Here is a 20709-nt window from a genome sequence, read left to right as displayed (position 1 = left end):
GATTACTTTAATTTAAGTGACTAAGTTAAGGTAATTACGAGGGTAAAGTAAAAAGGGAGGGAAGCATATCACTAGTTGGACGGGGGGGGGGGGGAGTTTGTAGGATGTGCTCCTTAATTTTAGGTTCTTACGCAACCAATAAATAGATATTTAAATATTTTAATTTAAAATTTAAAACTAATAACTAAGTTTTGTCCTAAAAACTAACATATGACATTCTCCTACGTCGTCACTTGTCATAATCCCATGCCAGACTTCCTTCTTTTTAATAATATATAGATATATAATAGATTCTATCGAAATCAACACTACCTATGTCCTTATGACATGAAAAACCTCATCAAGACGATTAAAGACCCATTTTATATCTATCAAATTGATAATCCATGACAAGAATAGGTCTAAATCAATCGTTGAAGTTAGGAGTTGATCATCACATAATGTGATAATCAATGTGTTATCCAGGATAAAATGTGACAAATTAAATAGTTTAAACATAAAAATATTTTTGTAAAGTAAGTAATTCAAATATAAAAATCTCTTCTTTATTAATGCATAAATAATTTATGCATAATAATTTCACTTGTGCATCAAAATTATTTAGCATCTTATAGCAACTTATACTTTTGTTCAGTTTTGATAGGTTATTCATCGGACAATGTACAGTCCAAACTAATTAATAGCTTGTGTGAATGATTGTTACCTGTTTTGTTGCTTTAAATACAACGTTTATTTCGATTGTACTTAAATTTTTTTCGTATTGTATATAATGAAAAGTGACAAATTATGTAACTATCGATTTGGTGTGGTTATTTCGTTATATTTTTTTCTCATATTGCCCTTCCTTATTATTAAACAATTATATTTTATCAGTTAATATGTATTTTTTATATAGTAATTTTACCCCGTACCTAATTTTGTGTATAATATTATTTATAAGTTTATTTTTCGTATTGTTGGTACGTAATATTATAAAAGACGATAAATAATACTATCTATCTAAATATTATATTTATCAAAATATAATACAATACAATACAATACAAAGAATTGGAGACGTAACAACCATCCAAACAAGCTACATAAGTTAACGTCTCATTTTGTTAAAGAATCAAATACTTAGTAGCAAATAGAGCAATAATCAAATGTTGTTTCTTTCCTTCACTGAGAATAAAACGGTAACGGAGCGCGTAAACTTGTGTGCCCCACAGCCAAGTACACGCTGTAATAAAAGGGAATCACAGTGGGCAAGGGTTTTTTACCCGTTAAAAACCTAACGTCAATTTATCCTACTTTCTTCCGGAGAAGCTCACTCACTCTCTTACAAATTATAAAGAACACATGTGTATTTCTATAATTTCTCTTTTTGTGTATGTGTATAGCAGCAGCACATCACACGGAAATAAAATGTTCTGTCGATCGTGTTAGGGTTTTTTGTGGTGGCGCGTGTGTGAATTAAGCATGGCTACCACCAGTCAGGCGATCCGTTATCCAGTTGCAACCACCGGTGCCGGAAATATTGATGCTCTCAATAGAGTTCTTGCTGACCTCTGCACTAGAGGCAATCCTAAGGTTCTTTCAAATTCTCTTTTTTGGAGTTATTTGCTAAATTTGTTCTATAATTTAATTTTCGTTTTGCCATTCTCTTTTAAGTTGCTGTGTATTTTTTTTACTTTTGCTGTTACATTTGATTGAATTGGTGAGGAAGTGTGACCAGACATACATTTAGTGCTCTGATTTTGATTTTATGATGAATTGAGGATAAAAGATGACATAAGATGTGCCAAAACCAAATCTTGGACACAGCTATTATTATTTATTGCTCTCTATGAGTAACTTTGTCCAAGATTTTAGCTCATGCCACATCTTGCGTTTTGTCTTGAAATGGTAAAGTTTTATTCATAAACAGTACTGACAATATGCTGGACTTATGTATATCAAGTATAATCCTATCTGAATCCGTAGGAGCTCTAAGATAGATTCAGCTTCATTTGCAAGTTCCATTCTACACGGCTACACCATAAGTAAAACAAAAAATATGTTGAGTTGTTTCTTGATTTTCCGTCGAAAATCTTGGACATAGTTATTTGTAACCTTGTATCCGAAAGATGATATCAAGAAAGACAGCACAATGCTAGATACACTTTAGTTTCAGGCAAGAAAGAAAAGGTTAATAAACGCTTTTGACCTTTTTCCTTTTCTCTTTTCCTGTTTTTAATATTTATCATGACTAATCCTGTTTGAAATCATGTCACCAGATAGAAGTAGCCGATCTGTTTAATATACAAGTCTTCTCCTCTAAGCTTCTTGTTAATTGCACTTGTTTATTTTCCTCCTCTATCTATTGAGAGAGATGGAACAGTCCTGGTTTTAAATTTTATATCAGACCATCTTGGTGAACCTTTGGTTTGGATAATCATGGGAATACCAGGTTTGTTTTTTTGTATTTTCATTCACTTTGCCAGTTTCATTTGTCTATTGAAGGGTTAACAGAGCAGTTTTCTGCATAGAGTGCTTCATATTGATACTGATGTGGGTTTTTGTTTTGTTTATGTAAAACTCCGCTTTAAATGTATATGCATTTAAAATGTTATGTGTGGTGTTGCTGTTTTTGTAGTTTTAGATTGCATGTTGTTGGATGCACTCCTCTCTCTTCTAAATTCATTTTAAATACTTGTGTCGATGTTGCAAACTTTTGCACCATGCCAGTATTACTTATTTTACACTCTCTGGTAGGATGGGGCTACATCGGCCTTGAGGCGGCTCGTAGAGGAAGAAGCTCGTGATCTTAGTGGAGAAGCTTTTGCTCGTTTTATGGATCATCTATATGAACGTATTACTACATTTCTTGATAGTAATGAAGTTTCTGAAAATCTGGGAGCATTGAGGGCTATTGATGAACTAATAGATGTCACCATCAGTGAAAATGCATCAAAAGTGGCAAAATTCTCCAATTACATGCGAGCTGTTTTTGAAACAAAGCGTGATCGTGAAATCTTGGTCCTTGCTAGTAAAGTTCTGGGTCACCTAGCTAGATCTGGCGGTGCAATGACTGCAGATGAAGTGGAACGTCAGGTGTGTAACATTTTGCTACTTCAGATTTCTCATTGTCTGACTTCAGGATCTCAATTCTTTCGCATTTTCAGGTAAAAGTTGCACTAGGATGGCTTCGTGGTGAAAGAATTGAGTATCGTTTCTTTGCTGCCGTCTTAATATTAAAGGTATGATTAACATCTTCCTTTTTGATGATGTATAAGCAGAAGCTTTGAAGCTGGATTTTATTTCTTTCATCTTTATGTGATGGGGAAGATTTGAGTTATATTATAAACGTTATAGACTTGACTGCTAGCTTACAAACAAAAAGCTGGTGAACTTGTCATATGATGTTTTCCTGTTGCTTGAAGATATGTCTTTCACCATTTGGTAGTCGTCTTCGGATTGTTCTGTCAATTCTTTTTTGTTCTGTTATTTTCCAATTTCGGTGTTGTCTTATTCATTTTGTTAATGCTATTCATTCTCCATAAGAGTACCAAGTATCTTGTGTAATTCTTTATGTTGGAGCACTTAGTTACAATTGAAACATTACATAACCATAGTTACTAACCCAGGGGATGCTTAGTGGCTGTTTGGTGTATATGAATATAGAGCATTGTAATAAGGTGAAACTTACGTCATCGAGCATGTTGAACACTTAAAGCTGGTGATTTTCATTACATAAATTTAAGTCGGTAACTATTTTTTGATAAATCAGGATCTTTTTGTTGATAGGTTAAATCGAGATCTTTTCATTAGATAGCACACTAATATTGTGGTAATATTACATAGCGATTTGACTTAACACCTCAAAAAATTCATTTGAATATTCAAAAAAAAAAATTTATTTTCACCGAAGATACAACTGAAATGAAGCCTTCTTTTTTTGATACGGTCTCTCCACAGTCCACCCTTAAAAGATTCTACTGTTCTGTTCTCGCCAAATCATCAAAAACATTTCCACTGTCCAACTTGCCATTGTATCAGTCACTATCTTAGAAGGTACCTAGGCTATCTCAAAATTGAATACAAAGTATTTACTATTAGAATTGTGAGAATGCACGGGAGAAAAATCTATTTATTAACAATGATACAATAAGCCCTATATATAATACATATTCTGCTCCTACTACATATAGGACTAGGACATATTCTACTCCTACTACATACGGGACTAGGACATACTCTACTCCTACTACATATGGGACTAGGACTATTTACACATAACTATCTAACACTCCCCTCAAGCCGGTGCATACAAATCATATGTACCGAGCTTGTTACATATGTAACTAATACGAGGACCAGTGAGGGACTTGGTGAAAATATTTACAAGCTGATCATTCGACATACAAGGCCACTAGACTCCCCCTGAGCAACAAAACCAGGTGGTTGCTGATAAACAGGAGTTGGCCGAAAGGTCGCCGGAAAAATCTTAAAATAGTGAGACTAAGCCAAATTCCAAACTACAAAATAGGTTTTGAAACACCACCAGAAAACATAAACTTTTTCTGGAAATTATTGTTCACGCTGGTAAAAGTACATTGTTCACGCCGTAAAAAATAAAAGTTGTCAGAATTTGATGTAATTTATATGGGTAGGATCGGAATCACTGGACAAGTAAGTTATCCTGAAGAAGTTCTGTCAAAAAATGGCCGGAATGGCTCACACGCGCCGGAAAAGTTACTGTAGCTCGTCGGGACCCTAGTTTTGGCGGCGCATGAGGGACTTTCTGCCGGAGTGATTGACTGGGATTTTGTTGCCTGACTATTCCGAACAAGTTGGTAGTGTTGGTTTTCGCGCAACAGTCACCGATGAGGAGATAACGCAAATCAATCTTGAGTCGTCAACCGGAAAGACGCACGGTGACTGACTTTTCTGTTCCGATGGGACTGAAATTTCTGGGGTTTAGTCGCACAAGGGTTTCAGATCTGATGGTGGTACTGGTATATGCACAGTACCACTTAGCAGTGATGAACCCTTGGAACAAAACGAAGTTGCCGGAAATTTGCACGGCGATGAGATCTTTCTTCCCGGATGTCGCTGGAATGACGCACAACGATAATTTTCTCACTGAAGCTCTGATACCATGTGAGAATGCACGGGAGAAAAATCTATTTATTAACAATGATACAATAAGCCCTATATATAATACATATTCTATTCCTACTACATATAGGATTAGGACATATTCTACTACTACTACATACGGGACTAGGACATACTCTACTCCTACTACATATGGGACTAGGACTATTTCCACATAACTATCTAACAAGAATCATATCCTAAAGATTAACTAGTGTTATTCTGTTATCATGGAACGAAGAGTGAAATGGTTCATATTATACAAATATAGATGTCATTCTTATAATACTTTAACTAAACTTCTTTATGTTGTAGCTTGTCAAAAGAAATTCAAATAGCTAAACACACACTCAAGCTGCCATGTCATTTCAGTAAGCAATAGCCATAAATGATCAATTGGGAAGGTAACATGTCAATATTCAAATACACATACTTTGCTAGAGAGTAGGTTATTTAAACCAAAATTCTGTCTTACTCAATCACTGAAAACCAAATATTGTACGCCACTGGGATTTAATCTGTCAAGTAATACAAAAGAAGTTATTATCTGTACACTATTCAATCATTTCTAGCTGCTAACTTGAAACAGCAGAGCCCCCATTAATTTTCAAGTGCCTAATTGGCAATCTGGAGTTTCTAAATAGGTCCAGCCTTCCTGAATCTCTATCTTTTCTTTTCGTTGCTAGGTAAAGATAATTTATTGGCAAGTTCCAGTAATTGTTCATTACAGATTGTGTAATGAACCAAGTAAGTCAAGCATGGCATTCACATGATTTACATATGCCATGTTACACAAAAAATTAGCGAAAACATACATCTATGTTACAGACTAATTAAAATTCTCTTTTCCCCCAAACAAATCTATGATTTCTCTTTCTCCATATCACCCACCACATAGCAGCTGTTATTGAATTCCAGTTACTAAGTACTTGCTGATGCTGTTCCTGTTTCAATCTTTGTCTTAAATTTAGGAAATGGCGGAAAATGCTTCAACTGTTTTCAATGTTCATGTGCCGGACTTTGTGGAGGTTATTTGGGTTGCTCTGAAGGATCCAACATTGGCTGTTCGAGAGAAGGCTGTTGAGGCATTGCGTGCCTGCCTTCGCGTTATTGAAAAGCGCGAGACACGATGGCGTGTCCAGTGGTATGTCTACTTCTCTCTCCTCCCTTCTTGTTTTTCAGTAAAAATGTCATTTTTATCAGTATCTTATGAACGTTGTGGCAAATTTCATCTGCTCTAAAATTGGTGGTGCTGGCAGGTATTATAAGATGTTTGAGGCTACCCAAGATGGATTGACCAGAACTGCGCCTGTTCATAGTATACATGGCTCCCTTCTCGCGGTGGGAGAGCTGCTAAGGTTTGCTATCAAACTGTATCATATTATTTTTCATTGTAGGAAAATAATTGAGAGTTCCTTTTGCTGTTTTAAATTGCTGTCATGGCTGTCTGATAAACTGGAGACTTAAAATCTTTGGTTATATCATGTAGGACCTAAGAGTCAGTCTACCTCAAGTCCGAGGCCAGTTACATGTGTGTTTTAGGTGCAACCATCTACTACCTTCTTGTTCCCTTTTTTGGATAAAGAAAATAATTTTATAAATGAGGGAAAGAACTTCCATGTACAAGACTTATACCAAAAAAGTGTGTACTACCTACTTGTTCTTATAGCCGTTGTATCTAGAATGTATTTGTGGTCTGTAGCTTGACTACGATCTGTCGAGGTACCTTGTTTTTCAGTCCTTTTAATGAAGAAAGTATTGGGTTTTTCAGTCCTTTTCACAATCCTCTGCAAAAAGTATTGGGTTTTGGCTGTTGCTGGTATTTCTCTTCTCAGTTACCATTAGTTGACTACGTATATGTACAGGATCCTCTGTTGAGCTATACTATGTGGTCAAGTTGTATAAGATATTATCTTGTTACTTTGCCATGGATTTCTCTGCTTGTTCTTTTAAACAAATTTGATGGGTATCATACCTTCAGAAGCATGCGTGAGTTGGTGTTCTTGGTTTCAGTTCTATGATAGGCCGTGAATTTGTTTTGCCTGAACTAGTTTCACCTTTCATCATTAAAGCCCATGTTTTATTTGCGCTTAAGGCCCCAACAAACCTTAGAGCTTTTTTGCGCTTTTCGCCTTTGATAACGCTGAAGGGTAGGTACTGAGGCGAGGAATGGCTGCATAAAGAGGGTTGTGGTCAAGTGGTTGATTATGGGTGAGGTACCTCTGCTAGCTATAGGAGGACAAATTTTTCTTTGCTGTATTGCCATGTATGCACTTATGCTAGTATGTTCCATGACAACTATAGTCTCAAGGATTTATTTGCTTATTTTGAGTTGTTTCCTTCATAAACAATAATGTCAGATTACAGGCGCAAGTTGAATAATATGCTCAAGTCACATGATGTGGGAATTGGACCCACTATTATCTGGATGTGGTATGATAAATGTTACCTGATGCATGCAGATTTCTTCATCAAAATGTGCAGGAATACAGGAGAGTTCATGATGTCAAGATACAGGGAGGTTGCGGAAATTGTTATAAGATACCTGGAGCACCGAGATCGCCTAGTTCGTCTCAGCATAACTTCTCTACTTCCTCGAATTGCCCATTTCCTGCGTGATCGATTTGTGACTAACTATTTAACGGTTTGTGACATTTGACTTCATTTTAATGATTCAAGCTGCTTTGGGTTAACTGGAAAATCTCGGTGATTGAGATTTACATCTTGTATCTTGACTGCTGTAACCTCAAGTTTGTTGATTTTGCTTCTACAGATATGCATGAATCATATACTTCATGTCCTTAAAATACCTGCAGAACGTGCCAGTGGGTTCATCGCTCTTGGGGAGATGGCTGGTGCTCTGGATGGTGAACTCATTAACTATTTGCCGACAATAACCTCTCACTTGCGTGATGCGGTATGCCATATATTTCATTGCAGATGGACTTGAGTAACTGAAACTGTTTCCAGAAAACTTATCTTTTCAGGGTTTTATATTAAAAGAAGTTATCTTCCAGGTGTTGTAGGTTTTTCTGTGACATGTATATGCTTGAAGCAATAACCCTGACATGCGTATGTTTCTCTCAGATTGCTCCCCGTAGAGGCAGGCCCTCATTTGAGGCTCTGGCATGTGTTGGAAATATTGCTAAAGCAATGGGACCAGCCATGGAGCCTCATGTTCGTGGTCTCTTGGATGCTATGTTTTCTGCTGGGCTTTCCCTGACACTAGTGGAAGCCTTGGAGCAAATAACTGAAAGGTTATTTCTGAATTTGAGCAGAAGTTTCATGAACTGGGTTCTTTTGTCTGGTGTTGCTCAAGGATAACATGTGTATTTCTGTGTCTCAGCATTCCATCTTTGTTGCCGACCATTCAAGATCGGCTGCTTGAATGTATTTCTGCAATTCTCTCCAGATCTCATCATGCACTCTCAAGACAATCAACTGCTATGAGTCGAGGGCATATTGCAACAGTTACCCCCCAAGTACCAGAACTGAGTGGTCCTGCGCTAGTTCAACTTGCTTTGCAGACTCTTGCTCGTTTTAATTTCAAGGTTTGTCGTCTATATTTTGTGCACTCTATTCCCCTTCTCATTAGTTTACTTTGATAGAAGACCTGTGGCATTATAGGGTCATGTTCTTCTTGAGTTTGCAAGGGAGTCTGTTGTTGTATATTTAGAAGATGAGGATGGAGCTACACGAAAAGATGCTGCGCTATGTTGCTGCAAACTAGTAGCAAATTCTTTCTTGGCGATGTCTTCTACCCAGTTTAGTCCTAGTAGAATCAATCGTGCCAGTGGAAAGCGACGTCGACTTGTTGAAGAGGTTTGCTTTTAAACACTATCTCTTGGTATTATATGGTTCCCTGGTTCGTCACTTCTTAATTATCTGCGCATTCAAATACGTGCCTATGAAAAGAATCTATGCCCTAATATCTGTATAAGGATGTATAATTCAGTTTTATGAGTGGCTTCAATAATATAGTTTTTCTATCAATCTCTCAGCCGGTTTATCCCCTTTTCGTGAAAGAGGTGGCAGGCGTCTCTTTTAGTGGATTGTGTTTTGGATGCCTGCTATAAAGATTAGCTAGCTTTTAGTGGTTGGACTGATTCCAAGTTTAGCATATGTTACTTACTCCGTCCATCCCAAAAATTGTCCTACTTTCTTTTCATTGGTCAGCTAAGTCCAATGTTTGGGACATGCTAATTGCTTCATCCCAAGAACTGTCCTAATTTCTTTCCAATGGTCATTAGTGTTTGTATAGTGTGCTGTGCAACATTTGATTACCTTTATCTCTTCTTTGAGCCATTACTCTATAAATCATACTTCAATGTCATTTTTATAAGTTCTTCCAAAAAAATTGGTAACATATGATTTCAATTTACTTTACACTCTAGACTTTGCCAATTAGGACTATAATGATGGTTTTAGACAACGGTAGATTCACAGGTTTATCTTTTGGTTCTCTTTGTTTTTTTGTGCTTTCTTACTGAACGTCGATTGATTTTAGGAAGGGTCTTCAAGGGTTGGCTTTTCATGAAAAAGAGAAATTGTATAGCTTTATGATGTGCTTTTCTGGTGGTGTCTCAAGTCATTTGGTCTCTATGGCAGATGGGTATGGTCTACTGGGATAAATTGTCTCAAGTTCCTGGATTCTACCATTTTATTTCATTCTCTTAATGATAATGTTTTTTGTAGTGTGACTAAAACTTTTTAGTATGTCTGTACTTGTTCGTAGTCTCATGTTTGGCCTGATCATATAATTAGCTGGCCATTGGGGTCATTTCACTTGGTAATTGTAGTTCTTAGTGATTCAAAATCTTGTAAATCTCCAGAAGACTGTCAATAAACCTTGAGCAGTTTCTCATGTTAAGTGTCTTTTCCACTTGGTGGATAAGTACTCCTTGACATCATGCATATTAAGGTTTTTATTTCCGGTCTTCCGCATGGTGATTTAGGAGTCTTTTTTAACTGAGTTAATTTTTACAGATTGTGCAAAAACTTCTCATCGCTGCTGTTGCCGACGCTGATGTTACTGTTCGGCATTCAATTTTTTCTTCTCTGTATGCTGATGGAGGATTCGATGAGTTTCTGGCTCAGGCTGATAGTTTGACCGCTATATTTGCCACTTTAAATGACGAGGTATTTAATTCATGTGGTCTGTAGTTATTAATGTCAATCTCTTCAACGTGTTGTAATTGCCTGCTTAGATGACGCCAGTGTTATATGCCTCAGTACATGGATAAAACAACTTAGCACATCGTTTAACTCCCAAAATGGAAAAAAGGTAAAAAATGCAAAAATGGAAGGCAAAATGTACTGTCTCATGGTTATTTATATATACTTATTCAGGAAAGGGAAGGGAGTAACGTCCGTGCTCTTAAAAACTTATGGATAAACTAATGCATGGTTTTGTAAACTCAGCCGTTCATTTTGCAACCACTGTTTATTGCAAGTTTTTTTCTTGAAATGGTAACAGATTTCATTAAAAATTGAACTTAGCACAAAGATAGTGCTAATGGAAACAGACCCTTGTTTATTGCAAGCTTTCTCACTCCAAAATCTTCCTTGTTTACTTTCCAAAACAATCCTATATGTTAACTCTCCTCTTTCATTTGAGCTATGGGTAGTCGAAATGGAAAGTATTCTAGTGGTGTACTTTCCTATAGATATTTTTGTTAGAAGACGGATTTTATATACTAGAAAGGAGTAGAATAAATGCTTTTGCTACTTAAGAAAGTATATGCATTTGTCCTTTAGGTTTTAGCAATGACAGCAAAAGTCAACAAAGTTGACTGAATGAAGCTAACTGCCCTTGTTTTGAAGTCATTATAGAGGTCTAGACTCTAGAGCATTCGCCATTTTCTCATGGCATGTTGCATAGGGTGCCATTTTGATCGCTTGCAATTTGAGAAAGATAAATTGTGTTGTAGGCAATTTAATCGCTTGTGTAAGAAGCGGGGGATACATGGATCCTCTTTTTTAACTAGCTCTTTGTTACACAGAGAATTAAAAATTCAGATATTTAGGCTCGTTGTTTATGTGCAAATTTCAAGTCGTTTTTGGCTAATAAGAGCTTAGAAGCATAAAACAAAGAGATTGGACATGAGAGGAAAACATACAAGAGCCTAACTTTCAACCTGCGAAAAAGTCCTGTCCGCTTTTGTGAATATCTAATACCTATTTTTTAGTGTTGATGCCGCAAAATGCCTCTTTATATGATTTATTAGGACATGGACCACCTTGTCTTCTTCTCCATCATATATGTACTTTTACCATGCTTATGTGCATAATTTCTTTTTCCAGCATTTTGAAGTTCGTGACTATGCAATTTCACTAGCTGGTAGACTATCTGAAAAGAATCCAGCATATGTTCTTCCAGCACTTCGTCGCCATCTTATTCAGCTCTTAACTTACCTAGAACAAAGGTATTCATATGGCCTTTGATAATGGAAAGAGTCTCCTTCCTTTTTGATCTCTGTAAAGCTTGTTATGTTTACATCTCTTACCCTGTTAGCAGTGCAGATAATAAATGTAAAGAAGAGAGTGCAAAGTTATTGGGTTGCTTGATTCGCAATTGTGAACGATTAGTTCTTCCATACATTGCTCCCATACACAAGGTCCAACATTTATACTTATATGTACTGTGCCATCTTTCATCCCTTTTTCTTTTGTAATTCCATTTATTTCAGGCTCTTGTTGCGAAACTCTGTGAAGGCACAGGAGTCAATGCGAATAGTGGCATTATTAGTGGAGTTCTAGTGACTGTTGGAGATCTTGCCAGAGTGGTATGTTGTCTCTTCATACTGATCCCCCTTACGGCCTTGCCTAATCTCTCTCATGCAGCACTGTCTAGAGAAGCTTAGTGTGTTTCCTTTGTGTACTGTTTCTTTCGTTGGCTCTTTATAAATTAAAACTGTAAAATGCTTTCTTATACTGTAAACAGATATTGTAAATAAATTGACTTCAGCTCCTCAATAGTGTGTGTTTCCTATTAGCCAGAAGTTTAGTTTATTTTTCTCCTTGCTTCTCTAGCATCACATGGTAATGACAAAATCCGCATATTTCTTTTTTAGCTCACCCAGATATATCATATGCTCAATGTGCGCTTATTTGCTCTAATCTTTTCCTATATCATCACAATCACTGTGACCTAAGAGTTGCCTTTATCTGAATTTAGCTTTGTGGTACTTGACCTTATTTTATGCGTCTGTTAATTTACTCGATTATTAAGTGAGAACATCCTATCTTAAGGTGATTTACAGTTTTCAATTAAAAAAGGTATTTCACAGTACTTTTCAGTTATATGTGTACTCTTTAACTTTACCTCAAGACATGATATGATTCCCTGCTGTTAAATTCTACTTCCTTTCTCTTTTTATTTTCTCAGCCTCTCTCATTTAGTAAAAGTGCATTTCAAGTTTCACGTTCTAGGAGAACTGACGATTGCTGGATTAATCCTGTTTAATGGATAGGCTGCTACCAATATTCTGTGCTGTTGACCTCCTTGTCGCATTGGACTTATTTGTACTCCAACTTTTGTCTCGCATTTCGTATTGAAAATTAAATAAGGGGCTTAAGTCAACCTGTATCCGAGCCTGTCGATGACCCGGGTGGATTGAATGCCTATAAAGGATATATTCCCCCTGTCCGAATTTGTTTGACACTGTTTCCTTTTTTGTCCGCCTCAAAATGATTGGTATTTTTCTAGGTTATAAAAAAGAAACAAGTGATTGTTATTTTTCTATATCTAGAAACTAGTTAAGTTTTACATTCCCAATTTGTTGTTGACGTGACTTGTTGTACGTCCCACTACTTAAAATACAAATTATTTTGTTATGATGGGACTTTCTGTACTGAATGAGAAAACAAAATTATTTGGTATAATGGTACTTTTGGTATTTTATGCACAAGGAGTATTCATTTTTCGGTTTGGATCGGGTTTTCCCTAAAAAGAAACCAAACCAAGTAAGTCGGTTTTTCAAATATTGGAACCAAACCAGACCAAACCAATTAAGTCGGTTTTTATCGATTCAGTTTATGTCGGTTTTTGTCGGTTTTTCAGTTGTTTATCGGTTTTTCTTTCTTAAATATGAGACATACACTACCAAACACATATTTCGGCGACTACATTTTCAACGTAATATTATCAAATCAATTGCTCTTTGAGAAATCTATCATTTACCAATATATATTGATGATAATTGAATCAAATAGTGATGAATAATTTAAGGGCTCAATTAAAATTAAAATGGATTATCTTTAACATGAAATAGATTTTTGTAGTTAGCCAAAAAAATGTACCAATCAAACTAGAATGTAAAGGTAAAGAAATAGATTATTATAATAGCAAAGAGCTAGACTAAAAGTGCAAACGATTAACATGTACCATAAAATTTTAGAAACTTTGGATAAAAATATACATATATATTGTTGTGATAATAAATTTTAAATAGCTACTTCTGTAGTCGGTTTGGTTCGTTTTTATTTTATTTTATTAAAACCAAATCCAAACCAAATTTGATCGGTTTTTAAAATTCAAAACCAAAACCAAACCAAACCAAACCAAAAAAGTATCGGTTTTTTAGTCGGTTTGGGGCCAAGTCTTCATTTGTAGTTTGATTTTCGGTTTGGTTCGGTTTTTCGGGTTTTTATGAACACACACAACTATGCTATGCCTTAAAAGGTGTATTCTTAGCGCCGTGTGTCTGTGTCCAGTTAAACTGTCCGGAACAGTGGAGTGTTTCTTGAACGTTATAGTTGGTCTTCCCCTGAGATCTTTAGGCTGAATTTTTGGTGTCTTCTGTGCCTCTGTGTTCTATACAGTCAAGAATTGTTTTGCAGCTTAAATGATATCATAGCTTAGCAAGGCAGGGGCCAAAAGATCAGGTCTAGAAGGAAAAGATCATTAGATTGAGATACGAATTAAAGCCCATGCACGACTCCACATCCTTTCAGCTCTCTATATCAGCTATTTTGATTGCATTAAAAGATCCAAGACGATCAAATGTTGTCATCATGCATGTAGATAGTTTTTACTTTTGTGCATTTTGAGACCCCTGACTCTCGTGTTTTGTTTCTTTTCTATACTCTCTTCAGGGTGGCTTTGCCATGCGGCAGTATATTTCAGAACTTATGCCATTAATTGTTGAAGCTCTACTGGATGGGGCAGCTGCCACCAAACGTGAAGTGGCCGTATCAACACTTGGTCAAGTTGTACAGAGTACAGGGTATGTGGTTTCTTCAGCCTTTGATCTCATTATTCCTTTGCGATCAGTCTTTTGCTTACTATTTCTTTTGGTTCCTAGAAAATTTATGATGGGGGCTTATTTCTAATACTTTTTGTGCTACATACGTACTTTTTCTATCATTTGGACTTGGGCGTGCTATCTTTAATTTTCAAACTTCCATTATTTTTTGCTGGTAGTTTGCATCACATTGTTTTTTCGTGGTTCCGGTGCACTACTTTAGTTTTTGAATATTCAAAAATCTTGCCTGAAAGTTTTGTTATTTGTAATGTTCGTAGATATGTCATAACTCCATACAATGAGTATCCTCAGTTGCTTGGGTTACTCTTGAAACTGCTCAATGGTGAACTGGCTTGGTCAACCAGAAGAGAGGTTTTGAAGGTAATTGCAATCGCTGTTGTCCGATATTGTTTTTTCCGTAGGATTAGGCAGTACGTAAGTTCACTGAGGATGAATTTTGCAGGTTCTTGGCATCATGGGTGCATTAGATCCCCATGTGCACAAGCGCAATCAGCAAAGCTTACCCGGATCCCATGGTGAAGTTACCCGGGTTACTGGTGATCCTGGTCAACATATAAGATCAATGGATGAATTGCCTATGGATCTCTGGCCCTCCTTTGCAACATCTGAAGATTATTATTCCACTGTGAGACTTAAACCTGAAACTTATTGTTTTCATTTTTAGCTTGTCTAACTGTAATCTACTGCTGCAGGTTGCTATCAACTCACTCATGCGGATACTCAGGGATCCATCTCTGTCAAGTTACCACCAGAAAGTGGTTGGATCTCTTATGTTTATTTTCAAGGTCTGGAGACTCTGTTGGGCATCTTGTTTCTCGTTGTTTTTCAACTCTTTCTTAAGCAGGATTGTTATATTACTATCTGCTTTGTTCCTTTCTACTTTTGGCACTGTTAGTCCTGGGACTTATTTGTTTTTGTCTTCTCACTTTTGCATGTACAGTCCATGGGCCTTGGCTGTGTCCCTTATTTGCCTAAGGTTAGTTTACTAGCTCACATAAATTGCAATAAGGACAGATACAGGAATTGTTGTTCTCATTCCATTGCAGCCTTACCTTTTAATTTGGCTGGAAATTAACGTTTGAAATGTGAGTTCATCAAATGTGGTTCTTTGAGGGTTTGCGAACAGTTCGCCTGCCAATCCACGCCCGGCAGACACTGCGAAAAGGTGAAAGAGATAATGAATCTGAGCTGAATAAAGATAACTCAAATCGTTACGGCATTACTCTTTGATTACCGAAAGAAAAGTCAAATCTTTACTTTCAAACATGTAAAAGTAGGGGACAACCAGCTAGTGATGCTGGGCAAGTTGAAAACTTAAGTAGAATATACTGAAATTTTAGTGGTGGTAATTCGTATATTCTTTTTCTAAACATTTGTTATGGAATGGTTTTTGCAGAGATGCTCAAAATTATGACTCTTTCTTTTATTTTTTCTGTAGGTTTTGCCAGATCTCTTTCACATTGTACGAACATGTGAGGATGGTCTAAAAGAATTTATAACATGGAAGCTTGGAACCTTGGTATCTATTGTCCGCCAGGTAATATTTTCGTTTTAATAATATTATATGTCTTGTACTCGTCATTCTTTTGGATTCGTAATTTTCTTCAGATCTTTTAAATGATTTTGTGTTTGTAGCACATCCGCAAGTATCTGCCAGAGTTGCTCTCTCTGATATCAGAAATATGGTCATCCTTCAGCTTGCCTGTTGCTAACAGACCTGTTCACATTGCTCCTGTAAGACCATTAGAATTTCAGTTGGTATTAAAATACCGCACATACTTTTCGTGTGGGGCATTTTAGAACAGATACTATGGATAATGATCTTACTGGTCATTTTCTCTTCTGATTTTAGATTCTGCATCTTGTGGAGCAACTTTGCTTGGCTCTCAACGATGAATTCAGAAAGTACCTTGCTGATATACTTCCCTGCTGTATTCAAGTTCTTACTGATGCAGAGAGGTTTAGTGACTACACATACGTTATTCCTATTCTCCACACGCTTGAAGTTTTTGGTGGTCAGTCTTCCTTTGTTTTCTCGGCTCCATGTCTTGGTTTGTATCGCTTTGATGTTGAGGTATCTACTGGTCTCATCTTACTTTGCAGGGACATTAGATGAGCATATGCATCTGCTTCTTCCTGCACTTATTCGGTTGTTTAAATTGGATGCTTCAGTAGAAGTAAGACGCGGTGCAATCAAAACTCTCACAAGATTGATACCTCGTGTGCAGGTTGGTGTAAAAGGGAGTCCTTCCAAGTTCATTTTTTCCATTTGATGGCATATTTTCGTTACCTCTTTTCTTCTCTTCGTTTCCATTTTGCAGGTCACTGGACACATATCTTCTCTTGTGCATCACTTGAAGCTTGTCTTGGACGGGTCTGATTTTTTTCCCTTACATTAATCACCGAGGATATATGAGACTTATTCTCTCAAGAAATAGATAACAAATGAAATGACAAAGATTTAGTGCTTGTTTGGATGGTTGTTACGTATCGTTTTATAATGTATCGTATTGTATTGTACTGTATCGTTTGATGAGTACAATGTTTGGATGGATTGTATTGTTTTGGCGTCGTTTCATGGTATCACGCACCTGTGATATGATGAATAAACTTGCAATATTATAAAGAAAAATTATGATACGGTATATAAAAAGGTAGGGTAAATGATAAAATAAAATTATTTAATAATAATGAAGAGTGAGATTGAGAGAAAAACACAAGGAAACGACGCGACCACACCAAATCGGTCGTTACATAAAGTGGCACATTTCATCGTTACGTAACAACGGATTTTTACAATAAAATTTAAGTAACAACCAAAACAAACATTGTATTTAAAGTAACAATACGATACGATACGATACGATAGGTAACAACCATCCAAACAAGAGGTTACTGTTCTACGTTGTTTTGATGTTGACTCTAGTGGGTACACTCTCAGATATCAAATCCTGATCCATCTCTATCTATGGACTCACTTATGTAAAAATTAAAAAACAACCTTCTATTTTAATTTATTACTTTGGAGTATATATTAGTTGCAACTGATTTTTACTTTTACTGAAGGTCATCAAGTAATTTTTGGCCCAACTCAGAATTCTGAGTGGCTAATCATTTTATTAGTGTTTCAATTTTAGTCATGCTACAACGTTCTATCAAAAATATAGTTATCTTTCCTTTTCATGCCAATTCTTACCGTATTCTTCATGAGCAATTGCTGGATGATTCTATTACTGGTCTTTTATATTATTCACTAATTTTATCTTCTTGTTTTTGACCCTATCACTCAAATTGTGTTTTAATTCTGAGGCAGACTGGATTGCAAGTTCTTACCTGATAAAAGCTTTGTACTATGTGATCTCTGTGATTCTTTCTTTAAGTTTGTGTTGATAAATTGTGGTGCCCCTTCTATTTACAGGAACAAAGAAGAGCTCAGGAAGGATGCTGTTGATGCACTTTGTTGTCTAGCTCATGCTCTTGGAGAGGACTTCACCATTTTTATTCCTTCTATTCACAAGCTTATGGTTAAACATAGGCTGCAGGTCTGAGTTAGTCTTTTTCCCCTATCATCACTAGCATCCCAACATTATAAAGGTTTATACTGCTGAGGAATTTGTTCTTGATACAATAAGTATTCCATATACAGCACAAGGAATTTGAAGAAATCCGAGGACGACTGGAAAAACGTGAGCCACTGATTTTGGGGAGCACCGCAGCTCAGAGATTAAATCGGCGGTTCCCGGTTGAGGTCATCAGTGATCCTTTGAGTGATGGAGAGAATGACCACTACGAGGTTGGGACGGACATGCATAAGCAGCTTAAAAGCCATCAGGTAGTTTGTCTTCTTTGTTTGTGAGGGACTGGAACTTAAGTTTCTTGTACTTACTGGCAGGGATGACATCCTTTCTGACTGCTTTCAGAGTTTGAGCACCCATAACTATAACAGCACCTTCTCCCTCTACCAAACAAAAAGAAATGAAATGCCGCTTCCCTTCCCCACAAGAGGGAAAGAGTCCTACTTATTTGCTAGTTATTATATGCCTTGCCATAGTATGTGCCTTTCTGTCTGTACTTTGCTATCCAGGTCTAAATCTAATTCTGAGTGAGCTTAGAGTATGCTTTGCTGTCTTGAGGTATTTACACTATGGTTGATTTCATGAATGGAGACAAGGGGTGAAGGAACAATGAAATTTTGATCACTTCCACTAGGTAGATAATTCATTAGTTACCTTGTGTTGTTTTTGGTACCATTGTAAGGGAAGCAGATATATATTCCCTCTTGTCTGTCCAATTTAGAAAGGGCTGAAAAAGCTGACATGGAGGTTATGAAACTGATTTACTTCCTCTCTTTTCTTTCTTTTTTTCTTGTTGGGAAAAAGTTACTTCCCTATTTTACTTACCAAAGAAGGGAGATATAATCTTTTCTTATATAATAGAAAAATAAAAGGGATTCTGTATGTATCCAGTTAGGGGGGGGCTGCCTTCAATCCATTTTTGGAGTCAAATCCCTTGCCCATCATTGCACCTTCCTTTCTTAATGTAGGAAACATGATGTTAGATATGAAGTTAGTGCCTGTATTTCGAGTTGTAGCAGGGATTGTTGTATTTCTAGTTTTATACGTTTGCCTTATTTCATTTCATTTATTTATTTGCTTTTCTTCAAAAGTCCCATGATGTTTAGTCAGGTATTTTGACTCTAGTTTACATTTATGTAGGTTAATGATGGCAGATTGCGTACCGCTGGTGAGGCTTCTCAAAGAAGCACTAAAGAGGATTGGGCAGAGTGGATGAGGCATTTCAGCATTGAACTTCTGAAAGAATCACCTAGTCCAGCATTGCGAACTTGTGCAAGACTCGCTCAACTGCAGGTAGTGTCCTCTTCAACCTTCTCTTCCTCAGTGTTGTTCAAGGAGAACAAAAAGAAACAATAGTTAAAAGAGTTTCAAGCAAAAAGGAAGTGCTAGAAATATACAGGGGTTTCTGGTTGTGTTCCTCTTTTCTAATGTTGAACTTTTGCAGCCTTTTGTTGGGCGAGAGTTGTTTGCTGCAGGTTTTGTTAGCTGCTGGTCACAACTTAATGAGGCTAGTCAAAGGCAGCTAGTACGTAGTCTAGAAATGGCGTTTTCTTCTCCAAATATCCCTCCTGAAATTCTTGCTACACTTCTGAACTTGGTTAGTTTTTCATTCTTTTCAAGTGGAGCATGTTCTTCGATTTTGAAACTATTGATTCGTTGATGTTCACGTGAAATGACGTTAATACGAAATTTGAGCTCCAAAAAGAGGCTATATATGTTTGTTCATCATCTATGGTTTGGAGAATCAACGTATGTATAAAAGATGTTGACTGTTTCATATTGTTGCACTGGCTTAGTGCAAATATTTATATAATATATTATTTTACCATAAAAAAAAAGGAATCTCCAGAAGAATTACCTTAACAAGATATTCTCTCCAGTTTTCCTGTAATAGACATGCCCCTAGGAAAAGCAGAAATGCTCAGAGCTGTACAGTCACCCTTTAAATCATAATGGTAGTAGTATTATCTCGTGTCTTTGAGTTATTGGATGTTGATTTTTTTGGATGGGGGGTTGGGACAATATCATAATTTAACTATAAGATGGGGAAGGGTTGGGGGGCAGTGACTAGATAATTATTTAACTATAAGATGGGGAAGGGTTGGGGGGCAATGACTAGATAATTATTTCGAATAATCACCAGGATTGTACTGTAGTTTTACCGAATGCATTGGAAAATTTTTGTTTGTTTGTTTTCGCTGTGCTAGTGAGAATGAAGGAGTAGCCTGAGCTCGAAAAAATTCGTGTTTGTGTGAAGAACCCAATATGGGATCGTTTGCCTCTTTTAGGGTCTTATAGGTTAGAAGTATGTTTGATCGGGATCCGAGAGGAAATTTACTTGCAAGTTGGAAAGGTTCATACTTATTTAAGAAAAGAAGTTGGAATAGTTCGTGGGGCAAAGAGTGCACTTGGTGCAAAATACACCTATTTTTGACATATCTTAGTTTATGATACTAGTTCCTCCAGGACAAGTACTAAGCTTTTTGTGCATTTTAACTTGTGGAAGGGATGATGGAGTATGATAATAAATGATCTTCTAATGAAATGACTGAATTAGACTATGGAGTCATGATCATCGTCAAATTATATTGAACTGTTTCTGAAATATTTTCAGAACTGTCATACTTTTAACTTGGGTGACTGGCTAGATTTTTTTTTTGAAATGATTGGGTCAAATATATGAAAGAACTGTGTATTGAGACAGTAATCTGCCATATATAAAGCAGCAATCTATAATTTTTATGTAG

General features: G+C 36.5%; 1 protein-coding gene across 2 annotated transcripts in view; it reads left to right on the top strand.

Moving 5' to 3' along the window:
• The first annotated feature begins 1255 nt into the window (after positions 1–1255).
• LOC109208101 (serine/threonine-protein kinase TOR) overlaps positions 1256–20709 on the top strand; it is a 38784-nt gene continuing 19330 nt past the window's right edge. The window contains exons 1-28 of one of the 2 annotated variants that reach the window (XM_019371139.1): positions 1256–1572; positions 2737–3075; positions 3147–3221; positions 6093–6265; positions 6381–6479; positions 7606–7765; positions 7895–8038; positions 8209–8378; positions 8468–8672; positions 8749–8943; positions 10108–10260; positions 11425–11546; positions 11639–11738; positions 11811–11906; positions 14218–14348; positions 14645–14747; positions 14830–15012; positions 15080–15172; positions 15328–15363; positions 15826–15924; positions 16023–16121; positions 16240–16402; positions 16491–16615; positions 16709–16761; positions 17806–17929; positions 18034–18219; positions 19103–19255; positions 19407–19559. In XM_019371139.1, coding sequence (XP_019226684.1) covers positions 1462–1572; positions 2737–3075; positions 3147–3221; positions 6093–6265; positions 6381–6479; positions 7606–7765; positions 7895–8038; positions 8209–8378; positions 8468–8672; positions 8749–8943; positions 10108–10260; positions 11425–11546; positions 11639–11738; positions 11811–11906; positions 14218–14348; positions 14645–14747; positions 14830–15012; positions 15080–15172; positions 15328–15363; positions 15826–15924; positions 16023–16121; positions 16240–16402; positions 16491–16615; positions 16709–16761; positions 17806–17929; positions 18034–18219; positions 19103–19255; positions 19407–19559 — 3843 coding nt within the window. In that variant the 5' untranslated portion in view covers positions 1256–1461. Of the gene's footprint in view, positions 1573–2736; positions 3076–3146; positions 3222–6092; positions 6266–6380; positions 6480–7605; positions 7766–7894; positions 8039–8208; positions 8379–8467; positions 8673–8748; positions 8944–10107; positions 10261–11424; positions 11547–11635; positions 11739–11810; positions 11907–14217; positions 14349–14644; positions 14748–14829; positions 15013–15079; positions 15173–15327; positions 15364–15825; positions 15925–16022; positions 16122–16239; positions 16403–16490; positions 16616–16708; positions 16762–17805; positions 17930–18033; positions 18220–19102; positions 19256–19406; positions 19560–20709 lie in introns of both variants that reach the window. The other variant, XM_019371138.1, reaches the window with a different exon arrangement.

This window comes from Nicotiana attenuata, unplaced genomic scaffold, assembly GCF_001879085.1.
Source record: "Nicotiana attenuata strain UT unplaced genomic scaffold, NIATTr2, whole genome shotgun sequence".
In the NCBI taxonomy this organism is placed as follows: Eukaryota; Viridiplantae; Streptophyta; class Magnoliopsida; order Solanales; family Solanaceae; genus Nicotiana; species Nicotiana attenuata.
The sequence above is the reverse complement of the archived record's forward strand: the minus strand, read 5'-3'. Positions and strand labels throughout refer to the sequence as shown.